This window comes from Dendropsophus ebraccatus, chromosome 8 (genome assembly GCF_027789765.1).
Source record: "Dendropsophus ebraccatus isolate aDenEbr1 chromosome 8, aDenEbr1.pat, whole genome shotgun sequence".
Lineage (NCBI taxonomy): Eukaryota > Metazoa > Chordata > Amphibia > Anura > Hylidae > Dendropsophus > Dendropsophus ebraccatus.
Window position 1 is genome coordinate 2,711,803 of NC_091461.1, and position 14,970 is coordinate 2,726,772.

Here is a 14,970-nt window from a genome sequence, read left to right on the forward strand (position 1 = left end):
GGGTTATTCCCCCTGGGGTTAGGGTTATTCCCTCCCTGGGATTAGGGTTATCCCCCCCTGGGGTTAGGGTTATTCCCCCTGGGGTTAGGGTTATTCCCCCTGGGGTTAGGGTTATTCCCTCCCTGGGATTAGGGTTATTCCTCCCTGGGGTTAGGGTTATTCCCCCTGGGATTAGGGTTATTCTCTCCCTGGGGTTAGGGTTATTCCCCCTGGGGTTAGGGTTATTCCCTCCCTGGGATTACGGTTATTCCCCCCTGGGGTTAGGGTTATTCCCCCCTGGGGTTAGGGTTATTCCCCCTGGGGTTAGGGTTATTCCCTCCCTGGGATTAGGGTTATTCCTCCCTGGGGTTAGGGTTATTCCCCCTGGGGTTAGGGTTATTCCCCCTGGGATTAGGGTTATTCCCCCCTGGGGTTAGGGTTATTCCCCCTGGGGTTAGGGATATTCCCCCCTGGGGTAAGGGTTATTCCCCCTGGGGTTAGGGTTATTCCCCCTGGGATTAGGGTTATTCCCCCCTGGGGTTAGGGTTCTTTCCCCCTGGGGTTAGGGTTATTCCCCCTGGGATTAGGGTTATTCTCTCCCTGGGATTAGGGTTATCCCCCCCCTGGGGTTAGGGTTATTCCCCCTGGGGTTAGGGTTATTCCCCCTGGGGATAGGGTTATTCCCTCCCTGGGATTAGGGTTATTCCTCCCTGGGGTTAGGGTTATTCTCTCCCTGGGATTAGGGTTATTCCTCCCTGGGGTTAGGGTTATTCCCCCTGGGATTAGGGTTATTCTCTCCCTGGGGTTAGGGTTATTCCCTCCCTGGGATTACGGTTATTCCCCCCTGGGGTTAGGGTTATTTCCCCCTGGGGTTAGGGTTATTCCCCCCTGGGGTTAGGGTTATTCCCCCTGGGGTTAGGGTTATTCCCCCTGGGGTTAGGGTTATTCCCCCCTGGGGTTAGGGTTATTCCCCCTGGGGTTAGGGTTATTCCCTCCCTGGGATTAGGGTTATTCCTCCCTGGGGTTAGGGTTATTCCCCCTGGGATTAGGGTTATTCTCTCCCTGGGGTTAGGGTTATTCCCTCCCTGGGATTACGGTTATTCCCCCCTGGGGTTAGGGTTATTCCCCCCCTGGGGTTAGGGTTATTCCTCCCCTGGGGTTAGGGTTATTCCCCCTGGGGGACTTCTAGTATATGTACTCTGATCTCTCATAGAGATCCATGCAGTATAGTTATACTGCATGAATCCATGAGATCGGTGTTCTATTGCTTTTAGCTGCTGCAGCCAAAAGCAATAGAATGCCGAGCCGGGATCAGCGCCATTACGGCGCAGACCCCGGCCCGGGAAGGATGCGGGGATCGCCCCCCCACAATAGCGCCGTGGGGGGGCAATCCCCCCACTAGTCCACCAGGGATGGAGATGAGCAAGTATTTAGAAGCAGCTGTCAACTTTGACAGTTGCTTCTAAGTACTTAATTAGCGGGCACGGCGATCGGACTGTGCCCGCTAATAGCCGTGATCCAGGGCTACATGCGGCGCTGCGCGACCCCCCTCTGAACTCCCATAGCGGCACCAGGACATTCAGTAACGTCCTGGTGCAGCTATGGGTTAAAGGGTTAAGTGTTCCTTTTTTGTGCATTGTATATACTGTACCAGACTCCTGCACACATATCATGAACACTAACTGATTTTCTGGGAGAGTTCGATGAGCTCCATCTCGGTCGGCATATATCCCATGGTCCTCATGCATTCGCCCAGCTCCTTGTAGCCAATGAAGCCATCCTTGTCACGATCAAACTCCTTGAAGGCTTCTCTCAGCTCTGGGGATGTAAGATGCCATTGTTAGTAACATCCAGGTATAACAGACAGGAAGAGCATTAGAGAGGAACAGAACATGGTGCCGTATATACGGAGACCACTCCAGGACGTGTCTGCTGAGAGTCCCTTATAGTCGTGTATCCTATGTATGGCCAATGTTGTCCCTAATCTTTGCAATGCTAAGCACTCTCAATAATGTCAATGAATGTGTAATCTCTGCTCGGACACTGTAAATCCCATTTTGTTTTATTATTAAGTCTTGTCTGGGTTATCACAGGCAGCATGAAGCAGGGCCAGGCTCCTGGGGAGAAGCCGCAGGGACCACCCTGGTGGGGAGAAGCCGCAGGGACTACCCTGGTGGGGAGAAGCCGCAGGGACCACCCTGGTGGGGAGAAGCCGCAGGGACTACCCTGGTGGGGAGAAGCCGCAGGGACCACCCTGGTGGGGAGAAGCCGCAGGGACTACCCTGGTGGGGAGAAGCCGCAGGGACTACCCTGGTGGGGAGAAGCCGCAGGGACTACCCTGGTGGGGAGAAGCCACAGGGACTACCCTGGTGGGGAGAAGCCGCAGGGACTACCCTGGTGGGGAGAAGCCGCAGGGACTACCCTGGTAAGGAGAAGCCGCAGGGATTACCCTGGTGGGGAGAAGCCGCAGGGACTACCCTGGTGGGGAGAAGCCGCAGGGACTACCCTGGTGGGGAGAAGCCGCAGGGACTACCCTGGTGGGGAGAAGCCACAGGGACTACCCTGGTAAGGAGAAGCCGCAGGGACTACCCTGGTGGGGAGAAGCCGCAGGGACTACCCTGGTGGGGAGAAGCCGCAGGGACTACCCTGGTGGGGAGAAGCCGCAGGGACCACCCTGGTGGGGAGAAGCCGCAGGGACCACCCTGGTGGGGAGAAGCCGCAGGGACCACCCTGGTGGGGAGAAGCCGCAGGGACCACCCTGGTGGGAGAAGCCGCAGGGACCACCCTGGTGGGGAGAAGCCGCAGGGACCACCCTGGTGGGGAGAAGCCGCAGGGACCACCCTGGTGGGGAGAAGCCGCAGGGACTACCCTGGTGGGGAGAAGCCGCAGGGACCACCCTGGTGGGGAGAAGCCGCAGGGACTACCCTGGTGGGGAGAAGCCGCAGGGACTACCCTGGTGGGGAGAAGCCGCAGGGACCACCCTGGTGGGGAGAAGCCGCAGGGACCACCCTGGTGGGGAGAAGCCGCAGGGACTACCCTGGTGGGGAGAAGCCGCAGGGACTACCCTGGTGACTCAGAGCCCTGTTCTCATCAGTTTTTTATTTCCATGTGAAAATGTGGCTGATGGCGCTCCTGTGTGAGTGCAGCAACTAGAGGAATAGATTACTCTGCTAGATGGATACCCTGTCTAGCTGGATGAAACAAACAGTTGTATTACTATACACTAAGAGGGAGATTTATCAAAGGGTGTAAAATTTAGACTGGTGCAAACTGGCCACAGCAACCAATCACAGCTCCTCTTTCCTTTCACCAGAGCTGAGAGCTGAGCTGTGATTGGTTGCTGTGTGCAGTTTTCACCAGTCTAAATTTTACACCCTTTGATAAATCTCCCCCTAAGTGTCTCTCTGTGTTTGCTGGCCCTCTTCATGTTAAGTGATGGTATATATACAAGTGGACTGTCAAGCAGTCCAAAAATGTACCTCTGCCCTGTTTGTATCCTCGCAGTGATGGTCGGTGTCTAAAAATAATACAGTATAGGTGTCACTTGACCAGCGGTGTGGTTTGTCTTAATGTTCTCCACATTGGGTGAAATCACTAGAGATGAGCGAATTTGCCGAAGTTCGAGTTCGTATGAACCTGAACTATCGGCTTCTGATTGCCGCTGTCTTCAGCCTCCGTAAACAGGGTGGATACAGCGTAAGGACCGCCTGGAAAACTGGGATACAGACTATGCCAATGTCTGTGTCCCAGTTTTCCGCGCGGTCCGTAAGGCTGTATCCACCCTGTTCACGGAGGCTGCAGACAGCAGGAATCAGAAGCCGATAGTTCAGGTTCATACGAACTCGAACTTCGGCAAATTCGCTCATCTCTAGAAATCACCTCCCGGATATCAAAAATATAGTATATATGGGGGGGTCGTGTCCGGGCGGTAGAAGGTTGTTTGACCATTCCAGGCTTCCGTAGGAGACGTGACGTCACGTTGGAATCTGAAGGACTCTGTCCAAAGTTCTGCAGCGGGAGAGAGGAGCGTTACCGTCCGGAACGCAACCCCCCCATATATACTATATTTCGAGGACTTAGCCGAATACTACTCACATATGCGGGAGGTGATTTCACCCAATGTGGAGAACATTAAGACAAACCACACCGCTGGTCGAGTGACACCTATACTGTATTATTTTTAGACACCGACCATCACTGCGAGGATACAAACAGGGCAGAGGAACGTTTTTGGACTGCTTGACAGTCCACTTGTATATATACCATCACATAACATAGGAAGAGGGCCAGCAAACACAGAGAGACATTAGTGTATACTAATACAACTGTTTGTTTCATCCGGCTAGACAGTGTATCCATCTAGCAGAGTCATCTATTCCTCTAGTTGCTGCACTCACACAGGAGCCCGATCAGCCACATTTTCACACAGATTATCTCCAATTTACTGATCACAGGTAACAGTAATCTGACACGCAGCTCCAGCAACCTAAATTAACATCTATATTGGGTTGTGTAAACAATATAATATAGGCAGCGCTTTCTAAGTACAAAAATCCCCTCTTTTAAAAGTTTTTTATTTCCCCTGAAACGCTAGAGCTTTAAAAAAAAATCATAGATGTTATAAAGTATAATGCTGACCCTGGTGAGAGCAGGAAGAAACTGATGCCAGGTCCCCAGGATACTGTCAAAAAGGCATCCCAACATATACTGCAGAAATCCTATAGGCTTTAAAAGGTATATGTGTTATTTGAGGGGCACAAAACTATGGTCTACCACACTTTTATGTCCTGCAAATAAAACATAACAGCTATACTTACTGTAGCTAGATAGGTATACTATACAGATAATCCTCGAGAGACTGGACCTGGATACAGTAAGTATAGTTGTTATATAGCTTCCCCTCAGGAAACTGGACCTGGATATAGGAAGTACAGCTGTTATATAGCAGCCTTCAGGAGACTGGACCTGGATACAGTAAGTATAGCTGTTATATAGCAGCCTTCAGGAGACTGGACCTGGATACAGTAAGTATAGCTGTTATATAGCTGCCTTCAGGAGACTGGACCTGGATACAGTAAGTATAGCTGTTATATAGCTGCCTTCAGGAGACTGGACCTGGATACAGTAAGTATTGCTGTTGTATAGCAGCCTTCAGGAGACTGGACCTGGATACAGTAAGTATAGCTGTTATATAGCAGCCTTCAGGAGACTGGACCTGGATACAGTAAGTATAGCTGTTATATAGCAGTCTTCAGGAGACTGGACCTGGATACAGTAAGTATAGCTGTTATACAGCTGCCTTCAGGAGACTGGACCTGGATACAGTAAGTATAGCTGTTATATAGCTGCCTTCAGGAGACTGGACCTGGATACAGTAAGTATAGCTGTTATATAGCTGCCTTCAGGAGACTGGACCTGGATACAGTAAGTACAACTGTTATATAGCAGCCTTCAGGAGACTGGACCTGGATACAGTAAGTATAGCTGTTATAAAGCTGCCTTCAGGAGACTGGGTCTGGATACAGTAAGTATAGCTGTTATATAGCTGCCTTCAGGAGACTGGACCTGGATACAGTAAGTATAGCTGTTATATAGCAGCCTTCAGGAGACTGGACCTGGATACAGTAAGTGTAGCTGGTATATAGTTGCCTTCAGGAGACTGGACCTGGATACAGTAAGTATAGCTGCTATGTAGCTGCCTACAGGAGACTGGACCTGGATACAGTAAGTATAGCTGTTATATAGCAGCCTTCAGGAGACTGGACCTGGATACAGTAAGTATAGCTGTTATATAGCAGCCTTCAGGAGACTGGACCTGGATACAGTAAGTATAGCTGTTATATAGCAGCCTTCAGGAGACTGGACCTGGATACAGTAAGTATAGCTGTTATATAGCAGCCTTCAGGAGACTGGACCTGGATACAGTAAGTATAGCTGTTATATTGCAGCCTTCAGGAGACTGGACCTGGATACAGTAAGTATAGCTGTTATACAGCTGCCTTCATTAGCTGCCTTCAGGAGACTGGACCTGGATACAGTAAGTATAGCTGTTATATAGCTGCCTTCTGGAGACTGGACCTGGATACAGTAAGTATAGCTGTTATATAGCTGCCTTCAGGAGACTGGACCTGGATACAGTAAGTACAACTGTTATATAGCAGCCTTCAGGAGACTGGACCTGGATACAGTAAGTATAGCTGTTATAAAGCTGCCTTCAGGAGACTGGGTCTGGATACAGTAAGTATAGCTGTTATATAGCTGCCTTCAGGAGACTGGACCTGGATACAGTAAGTATAGCTGTTATATAGCAGCCTTCAGGAGACTGGACCTGGATACAGTAAGTGTAGCTGGTATATAGTTGCCTTCAGGAGACTGGACCTGGATACAGTAAGTATAGCTGCTATGTAGCTGCCTACAGGAGACTGGACCTGGATACAGTAAGTATAGCTATTATATAGCAGCCTTCAGGAGACTGGACCTGGATACAGTAAGTATAGCTGTTATATAGCAGCCTTCAGGAGACTGGACCTGGATACAGTAAGTATAGCTGTTATATAGCTGCCTTCAGGAGACTGGACCTGGATACAGTGAGTATAGCTGTTATATAGCTGCCTTCAGGAGACTGGACCTGGATACAGTAAGTACAACTGTTATATAGCAGCCTTCAGGAGACTGGACCTGAATACACTAAGTATAGCTGTTATATAGCTGCCTTCAGGAGACTGGACCTGGATACAGTAAGTATAGCTGTTATATAGTTGCCTTCAGGAGACTGGACCTGAATACACTAAGTATAGCTGTTATATAGCTGCCTTCAGGAGACTGGACCTGGATACAGTAAGTATAGCTGTTATATAGCTGCCTTCAGGAGACTGGGCCTGGATACAGTAAGTATAGCTGTTATATAGCTGCCTTCAGGAGACTGGACCTGGATACAGTAAGTATAGCTGTTATATAGCTGCCTTCAGGAGACTGGACCTGGATACAGTAAGTTTAGCTGGTATATAGCAGCCTTCAGGAGACCGGACCTGGATACAGTAAGTATAGCTGTTATATAGCTGTCTTCAGGAGACTGGACCTGGATACAGTAAGTATAGCTGTTATATAGCAGTCTTCAGGAGACTGGGCCTGGATACAGTAAGTATAGCTGTTATATAGCTGCCTTCAGGAGACTGGACCTGGATACAGTAAGTATAGCTGTTATATAGCAGCCTTCAGGAGACTCGACCTGGATACAGTAAGTATAGCTGTTATATAGCTGCCTTCAGGAGACTGGACCTGGATACAGTAAGTATAGCTGTTATATAGCAGCCTTCAGGAGACTGGACCTGGATACAGTAAGTATAGCTGTTATATAGCGGCCTTCAGGAGACTGGACCTGGATACAGTAAGTATAGCTGTTATATAGCTGCCTTCAGGAGACTGGACCTGGATACAGTAAGTATAGCTGTTATATAGCAGCCTTCAGGAGACTGGACCTGGATACAGTAAGTATAGCTGTTATATAGTTGCCTTCAGGAGACTGGACCTGGATACAGTAAGTATAGCTGTTATATAGCAGCTTTCAGGAGACTCTACCTGGATACAGTAAGTATAGGTTTGTTATAAAGCATGAAAAAAAATAATGTAAATTGCAGACATGCTTTATATCACATCCCCTGCTGATTTCGATTTTGAAAGTTATAAAAAGACAGGGACACTTCAATACCAGTGGCAGAGACTCATTGTGTGATGTGAATGGGGCCTTACAGTATACGGTATCTAGCTAGATCTACAATCCTGGTCAGGCTGGGTTCACATCACGATTCATGCTTCCAAGGCACGCATATATTATCTAAATCTGAAAATCTGCTGCCAACATATTTGTACTTGGATCCACCGGGGCCCAACTCAGATCAATTACCTTAATGTAGCTGACTACATTTGGGTCACTGGATGGGGTCTGTGCACAATCAGGCTCAGATACAGTGCAGACAGTTTTAGGATTTGGAAGGTATATTTGTGTCTCAAAGACATGAATCATGATGTGAACCGGCCTAAAACGCACAAGAGGCACCAAACATATACAACAAATATGATCCTTTTCTTAAACCCCACAGATTTATAGCAGAATGTCCAGTGTGTTTATGGAAACCAATGTGAGATGTCCGGAGACAAGGAACATATAGGGCACAGACATAGTAGAGTAAGCTGGGAGACTGGTACCTTCAATCTCCTCTGGTCTCAGCTCTCTGTCCTGGAATAAAAAAGACGAGTGTTCATAAAGAGAGAAAATATCTGTGTATACAAATAGTAAAACAACAGGGGTTCTAGTAGTTGACATGGCAGATCTAACAAATAAATTATCCTTTTTTCCTTCAAAAATGTGATTCTTTCCTCTTAAAAAAGTACAGCGGTTTTTACAAGAAAATTATAGTGTCAGAAAATGTTTGCCTAATGTCTACCTAAAAAACAGTGTGATGGCCTAAAAATCTCTCAATCTGAGTGACCCACCATGAGAAGACTTGGGGTCCTGAAGACGGTGGGTAAGGAGAAGAAGGCCCTGGGCCCTGAGGAAGGCGGGTAAGGAAACGAAGACTCAGGGCCCTAAGGGAGGACGGTAAAGAAAAGAAGACTCAGGGCTGCCCTGCGGGACGATGGTAAGGAAACGAAGACTCAGGGCCCTAAGGGACGATGGTAAGGAGAAGAAGGCACTGGGCCCTGAGGAAGGCGGGTAAGGAAACGAAGACTCAGGGCTGCCCTGCGGGACGATGGTAAGGAAAAGAAGACTCGGCTGCCCTGAGGGAGGATGGTAAGGAAAAGAAGACTCAGGGCTGCCCTGCGGGACGATGGTAAGGAGAAGAAGGCTCAGGGCCCTGCGGGACGATGGTAAGGAGAAGAAGGCTCAGGGCCCTGCGGGACGATGGTAAGGAGAAGAAGGCACTGGGCCCTGAGGAAAGAGAGTAAGAAAACGACTCAGGGCCCTAAGGGAGGACGGTAAAGATAAGAAGACTCAGGGCTGCCCTGCGGGACGATGTTAAGGAAACGAAGACTCAGGGCTGCCCTGCGGGACGATGGTAAGGAAAAGAAGACTCAGGGCTGCCCTGCGGGACGATGGTAAGGAAAAGAAGACTCAGGGCTGCCCTGCGGAACGATGGTAAGGAAAAGAAGGCACTGGGCCCTGAGGAAGGCGGGTAAGGAAATGAAGACTCAGGGCCATGAGGGAGAAAGGTAAGGAAAATAAAATTCAGGGCCCTGAGGAAGGAGGGGAAGGGGAAGAAGACTCAGGGCCCTGAGGAAGGAGGGGAAGGAGAAGAAGGCACTGGACCCTAAGGAAGAAGGGTAAGGAAAAGAAGGAACTGGGCCCCTTCACCACAATGAAACAAAAAGTATAAAACAACCCTGGACAATCCCATAAAGAAATATTTAATAAACAGGTGAGCGCCGGGATCTGACCACCCAAAAATTAGGGGGACACAATCTAAATAATGGAGACCAAAAAGCTTTAAAAGAAACCAGGGAAGTCATGATAAATCCCACACAGAAAGCAAATATCAAGATATGGTGGAAATATTGTGATATGATGCGAAAGTGTAACACAAAATGTGGGAATTTATCTGGATACCATCCTCATAAATCAGACCCGGGGGTCCTTCTACTGAAACTGGAGGGTATACAGATGAAGGACGTATGATTATTGCTTCCATAGATGCTGAGGCGTCATACAGTTCTGTACAGCATGGAGTCGGTGTGCAGACAGTAAGATACAATGGTGGAAGATAACCGCTTTATAATAACCAGCAGCTCAGAGGCACTACGATGGGAAGCCCCTGGGCCCCCACCTATGCACATCTGCTCCTGTGCTGGTGGGAGACACACGTGGTCTTCTCTGATCTAATTTATGAATGGCAGTCACACATAGCCCGGTGGTTTAGGTTTATAGATGACGTCTTTGTACTAAGGAGCAGGTGATGATTTCACTGGCTATTAGGTGTAAATCATGGCGGACTCTACACTAGCTCCGAGCTGTGCACCTCTATGACTTGTGCACGGCCGCCTCAGATTCACCAGATTTACTTGAGAGGCGTGCAATCTGCTGCGGGGCATGGGGTGAGGACTTTATATTGATAACCCACAGTCCCTAAGACCTGGAAAAACGTGGAGGAATTGTGTAAACGATGAAGATGGAACATAAGCGATAAAATGTCATCTATGTATATTGGGAACTAGGAGATCCTGGATCCAGATGTCAGACTGTACACCCCTGTGTCCTAAGGGAACTAAGTAGTGTGCTAGACAGATTCTTATATACAGTCATGAGAAGAAGTCTGTGCCTCATTGATTTCTATGGTGTTATGTATTATGTATAAGGTAAGAGACGTTGTACATGAGTGAATGTTCATGAGGGCGTGCAGAGCCTTTGCAGAGCTCAGTTCATTGTGTGGCCGGGCTGTATGAACAGTCGCTGCAGGGTTTGAGCGGTCTATTAACCACATAGGAGTCACCTACACACATCCCCATTTACCCAGATAGAAGTGCGGGTGACTAATGACAACTTTAACGCCCTCACTAAGATGTGATCAGCCACAGAACGGTTCTGGGCAGTGTTCCGGCCAATAATCGGCCCATGTAAGATGCTCTGCTGTGGTCACAATATGGAATTACACATGGCAAATAGCAGACATAGGATCCTTTGTTTGACCCTTCGCTGCCATGAAAACCCACCGGTACTTTGCCATCTCACCAATGTGGTGGGGAGAACCTGTGCAGGACCCCGCTCTCTGTATTGTTAGCAAACAAGGCAGTTTGGGAATTACCCAAAGATTTATGGGAAATATGTGAACCAGGACCTTCTGTCCTGGTGGCAAAAGATGGCACCAATATGATAACACCAAAAAGGAGGCAAAATGTGTACAGTTGTCTACAGCTGGAGGCCTGGGATTAGTTATATGTACAATTCATATTGTGTCCGTGTCCTTCATATAACAATCACTTCATACACAGTATAAATACATACGATCTGGGTGATAGCGATGCTGTGCCGCAGAAAGATGCAGGCCGTCCCAGCGAGGCTCTGCAGTGCCGCAAAGCTCTGCAGGGGCCGTGACCAGCTGTCGACAATCCCTGGACCCACCTCACAGGGAGAAAGAGGAGCAAGCTGCAAGTGGGAATGTTTCCCATCCTAATGGAGAGAAAGTAGACGACATTGGGGTATGCTGAAAATGTCTGACAGATGGGACCCCACCTATGTGAAGAGCTGATGTGCTGCCAGGGCTCATTCACACTATGTTTTGGCCACAAGCTGCAGGTACATATAAGCATCAGGTCATTAAGGTTTGCCGGCATATCCTGCCACATGTTTCTGCCGACTCATCTCCGTTAATGGCCGTATACAGTCTAGATGTGACTATGTTCAATCTATTTCCTGCTTAGTCTCTGCAGGACTCATAGTGCAGCTGTCCAGGGGTTTAGGTCCCACACAAATACTCATTGTGACCCAATGTGGTCACTATAATATTACCGTACATTCAGCCTAATAGACACATTCGTCCCACTGGGAACACTGTGCCATATACATCAGCCATTTGGACAACATATAGCGCTAACTAAAGACCCTATTCCACTGGAAGATTATCGTTCAGATTATCGTTAAATCGTTCGAATCTAAATGATAATTGTTCGGTTGAAATGCAGTTAACGACCGAACGAGAAATCGTTGATCGCTTTATAAGACCTGGACCTATTTTTATCGTTGCTCGTTCGCAAATCATTTGCATTGAATAAGACATCGTTCAGTCGTTCGCAATAGATACGAACACAATAGCGAAGAAATAGCGAAGAAAAACGATCGCAATTACGATCATAAGTAACCATTATCGTTCCATGGAAATGAGTGAACGTTTTCAGGTCTTTCGCAATAGCGGTCGTTTGAGATCGTTAATCGTTATTATGCAAACAATAATCGTCCTGTGGAATAGGGCCCTAAGGCAGGTAGAGAGGAGTGAGGAGATGACCATTCATCTCCATTTACCTGGGAGCTCCTGTGGCTATAATGTAATCATCTATGGTGGGAGAAGATCCCAAAAACACATCATTGTATCCTGGGCAAAATCCCAGATTCTTCTCAATCAGCTTCTCTACAATGGTGTAGACAGTCTTATCTATAATACCTATGCTCCCCAGTCCTATACTTAGACAAGTCCCTCACCAACCCTCCTCCTCTTTCTCCACACAAAGTCTACCTCACTTTTCTCCATCCTCCTCCTCTTGATCCATTTCCTTTACACATGGTCTACCACATTTATTCTCCTACATACACGGTCTACTAAAACCCCTCTAAATTCTCTGCCTCCTTCATGGTCTACCTCCCCACTGTCTATTCTCCTCTTCCACACATGGTCTACCTCACCCCTCTCCATCCTTCTCCTCCATACATGATCTACCTCAACCCCTCTCCATCCACCTCCTTTATGGTTTACATCACCCCTCTCCTTTCTTCTCCTCACATGGTCTACCACAACTACCCATCAACCTTTCTCCTCCTCCACACATGGTCTACCTCACCCCTCTCCATCCTTCTCCTCCATACATGATCTACCTCAACCCCTCTCCATCCACCTCCTTTATGGTTTACATCACCCCTCTCCTTTCTTCTCCTCACATGGTCTACCACAACTACCCATCAACCTTTCTCCTCCTCCACACATGGTCTACCTCACCCCTCTCTATCCTCCTCCTCCATACATGGTCTACCTCAAATCACCAATCCTCCTCCTCCTCCACACATGGTCTACCTCACCCCTCTCCATCCGCCTCCTCCATACATGGTCTACCTCAACTCACCAATCCTCCTCCTCCACACATGATCTACCTTTCCCCTTATCCATCCTTCCTCAACACATGGTCTACCTCACCCTTCTCCATCCTCCTCCTTACATGATCTACCTTGCCCCTTATCCATGCTTCTCCTCCACACATGGTCTACCTCACCCTTCTCCATCCTCCTCCTCATCCATCTGGTCGTCGTACCTTGCTTGTTTTCTTCCGCTGACTTTTAGTGCAGTTTCCCATCTCTCCTCTGTGATTTTGTTGGTTTCATTCTCCGCGTTGGTCGTAGTCACTGTGCCTCAAGCCATGGATGCGTATAGGGGATCAATATTAGCATGTACCTCGTTGTGCCTTGGTGAACACGTCCCAGACTATGGTAATATATGTATCCGGCTATATCAGGCTGTGTATTTCTGTCTGTGATGAGTTATGAGGAGGATAAACCTGCTGCCAGGGATTAAAGATTTCAATGAGAGAGAAAGCCATGTGAGAGGAGGGTAGGATGGAAGAGGAGAGCGAAATATTGAGGCGGAACCTCAGCAATGGCACAAATATATGTAAAGTCAAGTGGTGAGGGAATCTGTGCTGCATGGGGCACCTTGAGTCCATTGTGGGAGATGAGGGCAACATCTATCTGTAAAGGACTTATCATCACAGACAAAGAGAAATGGGGCATCTCCTGCCAGACCTTTGGTCTTAGGGGCCCACACTGGATTTGGTGGATTGGTAAGCCAAGCCTATAAATGGTTTAGACAATATTTTAAGGAATATTTCATATTTCTATCTTGTAGCCAGAGTTGATGTTGGGAGATTTTGATTGAATTCAACTTAATGACTGGCGACTCTACCCAAGCCTCTGCCCCTGATGTCCTGCCCAATGTCTTGTTTTTCGAGCTATAGAAGAAGATGGCTGCCATATGTGTATGACCATCAATATGGAACATAAGGGAGATCAAAGAGACAAAGGAGATTGGAGACTAGTGGGTTACATACGTTAATCTGGTCACACATTTCAGATAGTTGTCATCTCTCTCCTGATCCTAACATACACATTCAGCAGGGGAGAAGGACACAACCAGACTACTCTGTCCCCTCCTCTAGACATCTGTGTAACCTCCAGAATCCTCTGTCCTCTTCTAGACTCCTCTATCCTTAAGTGTTTTCTGACTCCCCCCCTCCAGACTCCTCTCACTCCCCCCTCCAGGCTACTCTCACTCCACCCCCCAGACTCCTCTCACTCCCTCCTCCAGACTCCTCTCACTCCCCCCTCCAGGCTACTCTCACTCCACCCCCCAGACTCCTCTCACTCCCTCCTCCAGACTCCTCTCACTCCCCCCTCCAGGCTACTCTCACTCCACCCCCCAGACTCCTCTCACTCCCTCCTCCAGACTCCTCTCATTCCCCCCTCCAGGCTCCTCTCACTCCACCCCCCAGACTCCTCTCACTCCCTCCTCCAGACTCCTCTCACTCCCTCCTCCAGACTCCTCTCATTCCCCCCTCCAGGCTCCTCTCACTCCACCCCCCAGACTCCTCTCACTCCACCCTCCAGACTCCTCTCATTCCCCCCTCCAGACTCCTCTCACTCCACCCTCCAGACTCCTCTCACTCCACCCTCCAGACTCCTCTCATTCCCCCCTCCAGACTCCTCTATCCTTAAGCGTTTTCTGACTCCTCACCCTCCAGGCTCCTCTCACTCCACCCTTCAGACTCCTCTCATTCCCCCTTCAGACTCCTCTATCCTTAAGCGTTTTCTGACTCCTCACCCTCCAGGCTCCTCTCACTCCACCCTTCAGACTCCTCTCATTCCCCCCTCCAGACTCCTCTGTCCTTTAACATTTTCTGACTTCTCCTCTGACCCCTCCTTTAGACTCATCTGTTTCCCTCCTGACTCCTCTCTCCTCCTCCAGACTCCTGTGGTGATGGCCTATGTTCCACAAGATCTGACCACTGAAAACCACATGATACTTCTGTTGCCCAACATCTGCCAGGAGACCCCCATAGATTTTAGAGGTTGGACAGTTCTATCCCAATCAGTAGGTTCAGCCCAACTGTAATATATATGACCAGCTACAGTCAGACTTTAGATAGATAGTGATAGGTTCAGCTATCAGCCCCGGGCACAGACTTGAGTGCAGTGAAATGATGAAGCGGAGGCAGCTGCAGTCTGACGAATATCAGAGACGA

The 14,970-nt window shown here is 48.6% G+C and overlaps 1 protein-coding gene across 2 annotated transcripts in view; it reads right to left on the reverse strand.

Annotated features, from left to right (window-relative positions):
• The window catches only part of LOC138798960 (calcium-binding protein 2-like), a 49,884-nt gene that overhangs the window by 12,804 nt on the left and 22,110 nt on the right, over positions 1-14,970 (reverse strand). The window contains exons 1-3 of one of the 2 annotated variants that reach the window (XM_069979600.1): positions 12,988-13,050; positions 8,185-8,215; positions 1,663-1,797 (exon numbers count right to left, since the gene is read on the reverse strand). In XM_069979600.1, coding sequence (XP_069835701.1) covers positions 1,663-1,797; positions 8,185-8,215; positions 12,988-13,029 — 208 coding nt within the window. In that variant the 5' untranslated portion in view covers positions 13,030-13,050. Of the gene's footprint in view, positions 1-1,662; positions 1,798-8,184; positions 8,216-12,987; positions 13,051-14,970 lie in introns of those variants that run through there. The other variant, XM_069979599.1, reaches the window with a different exon arrangement.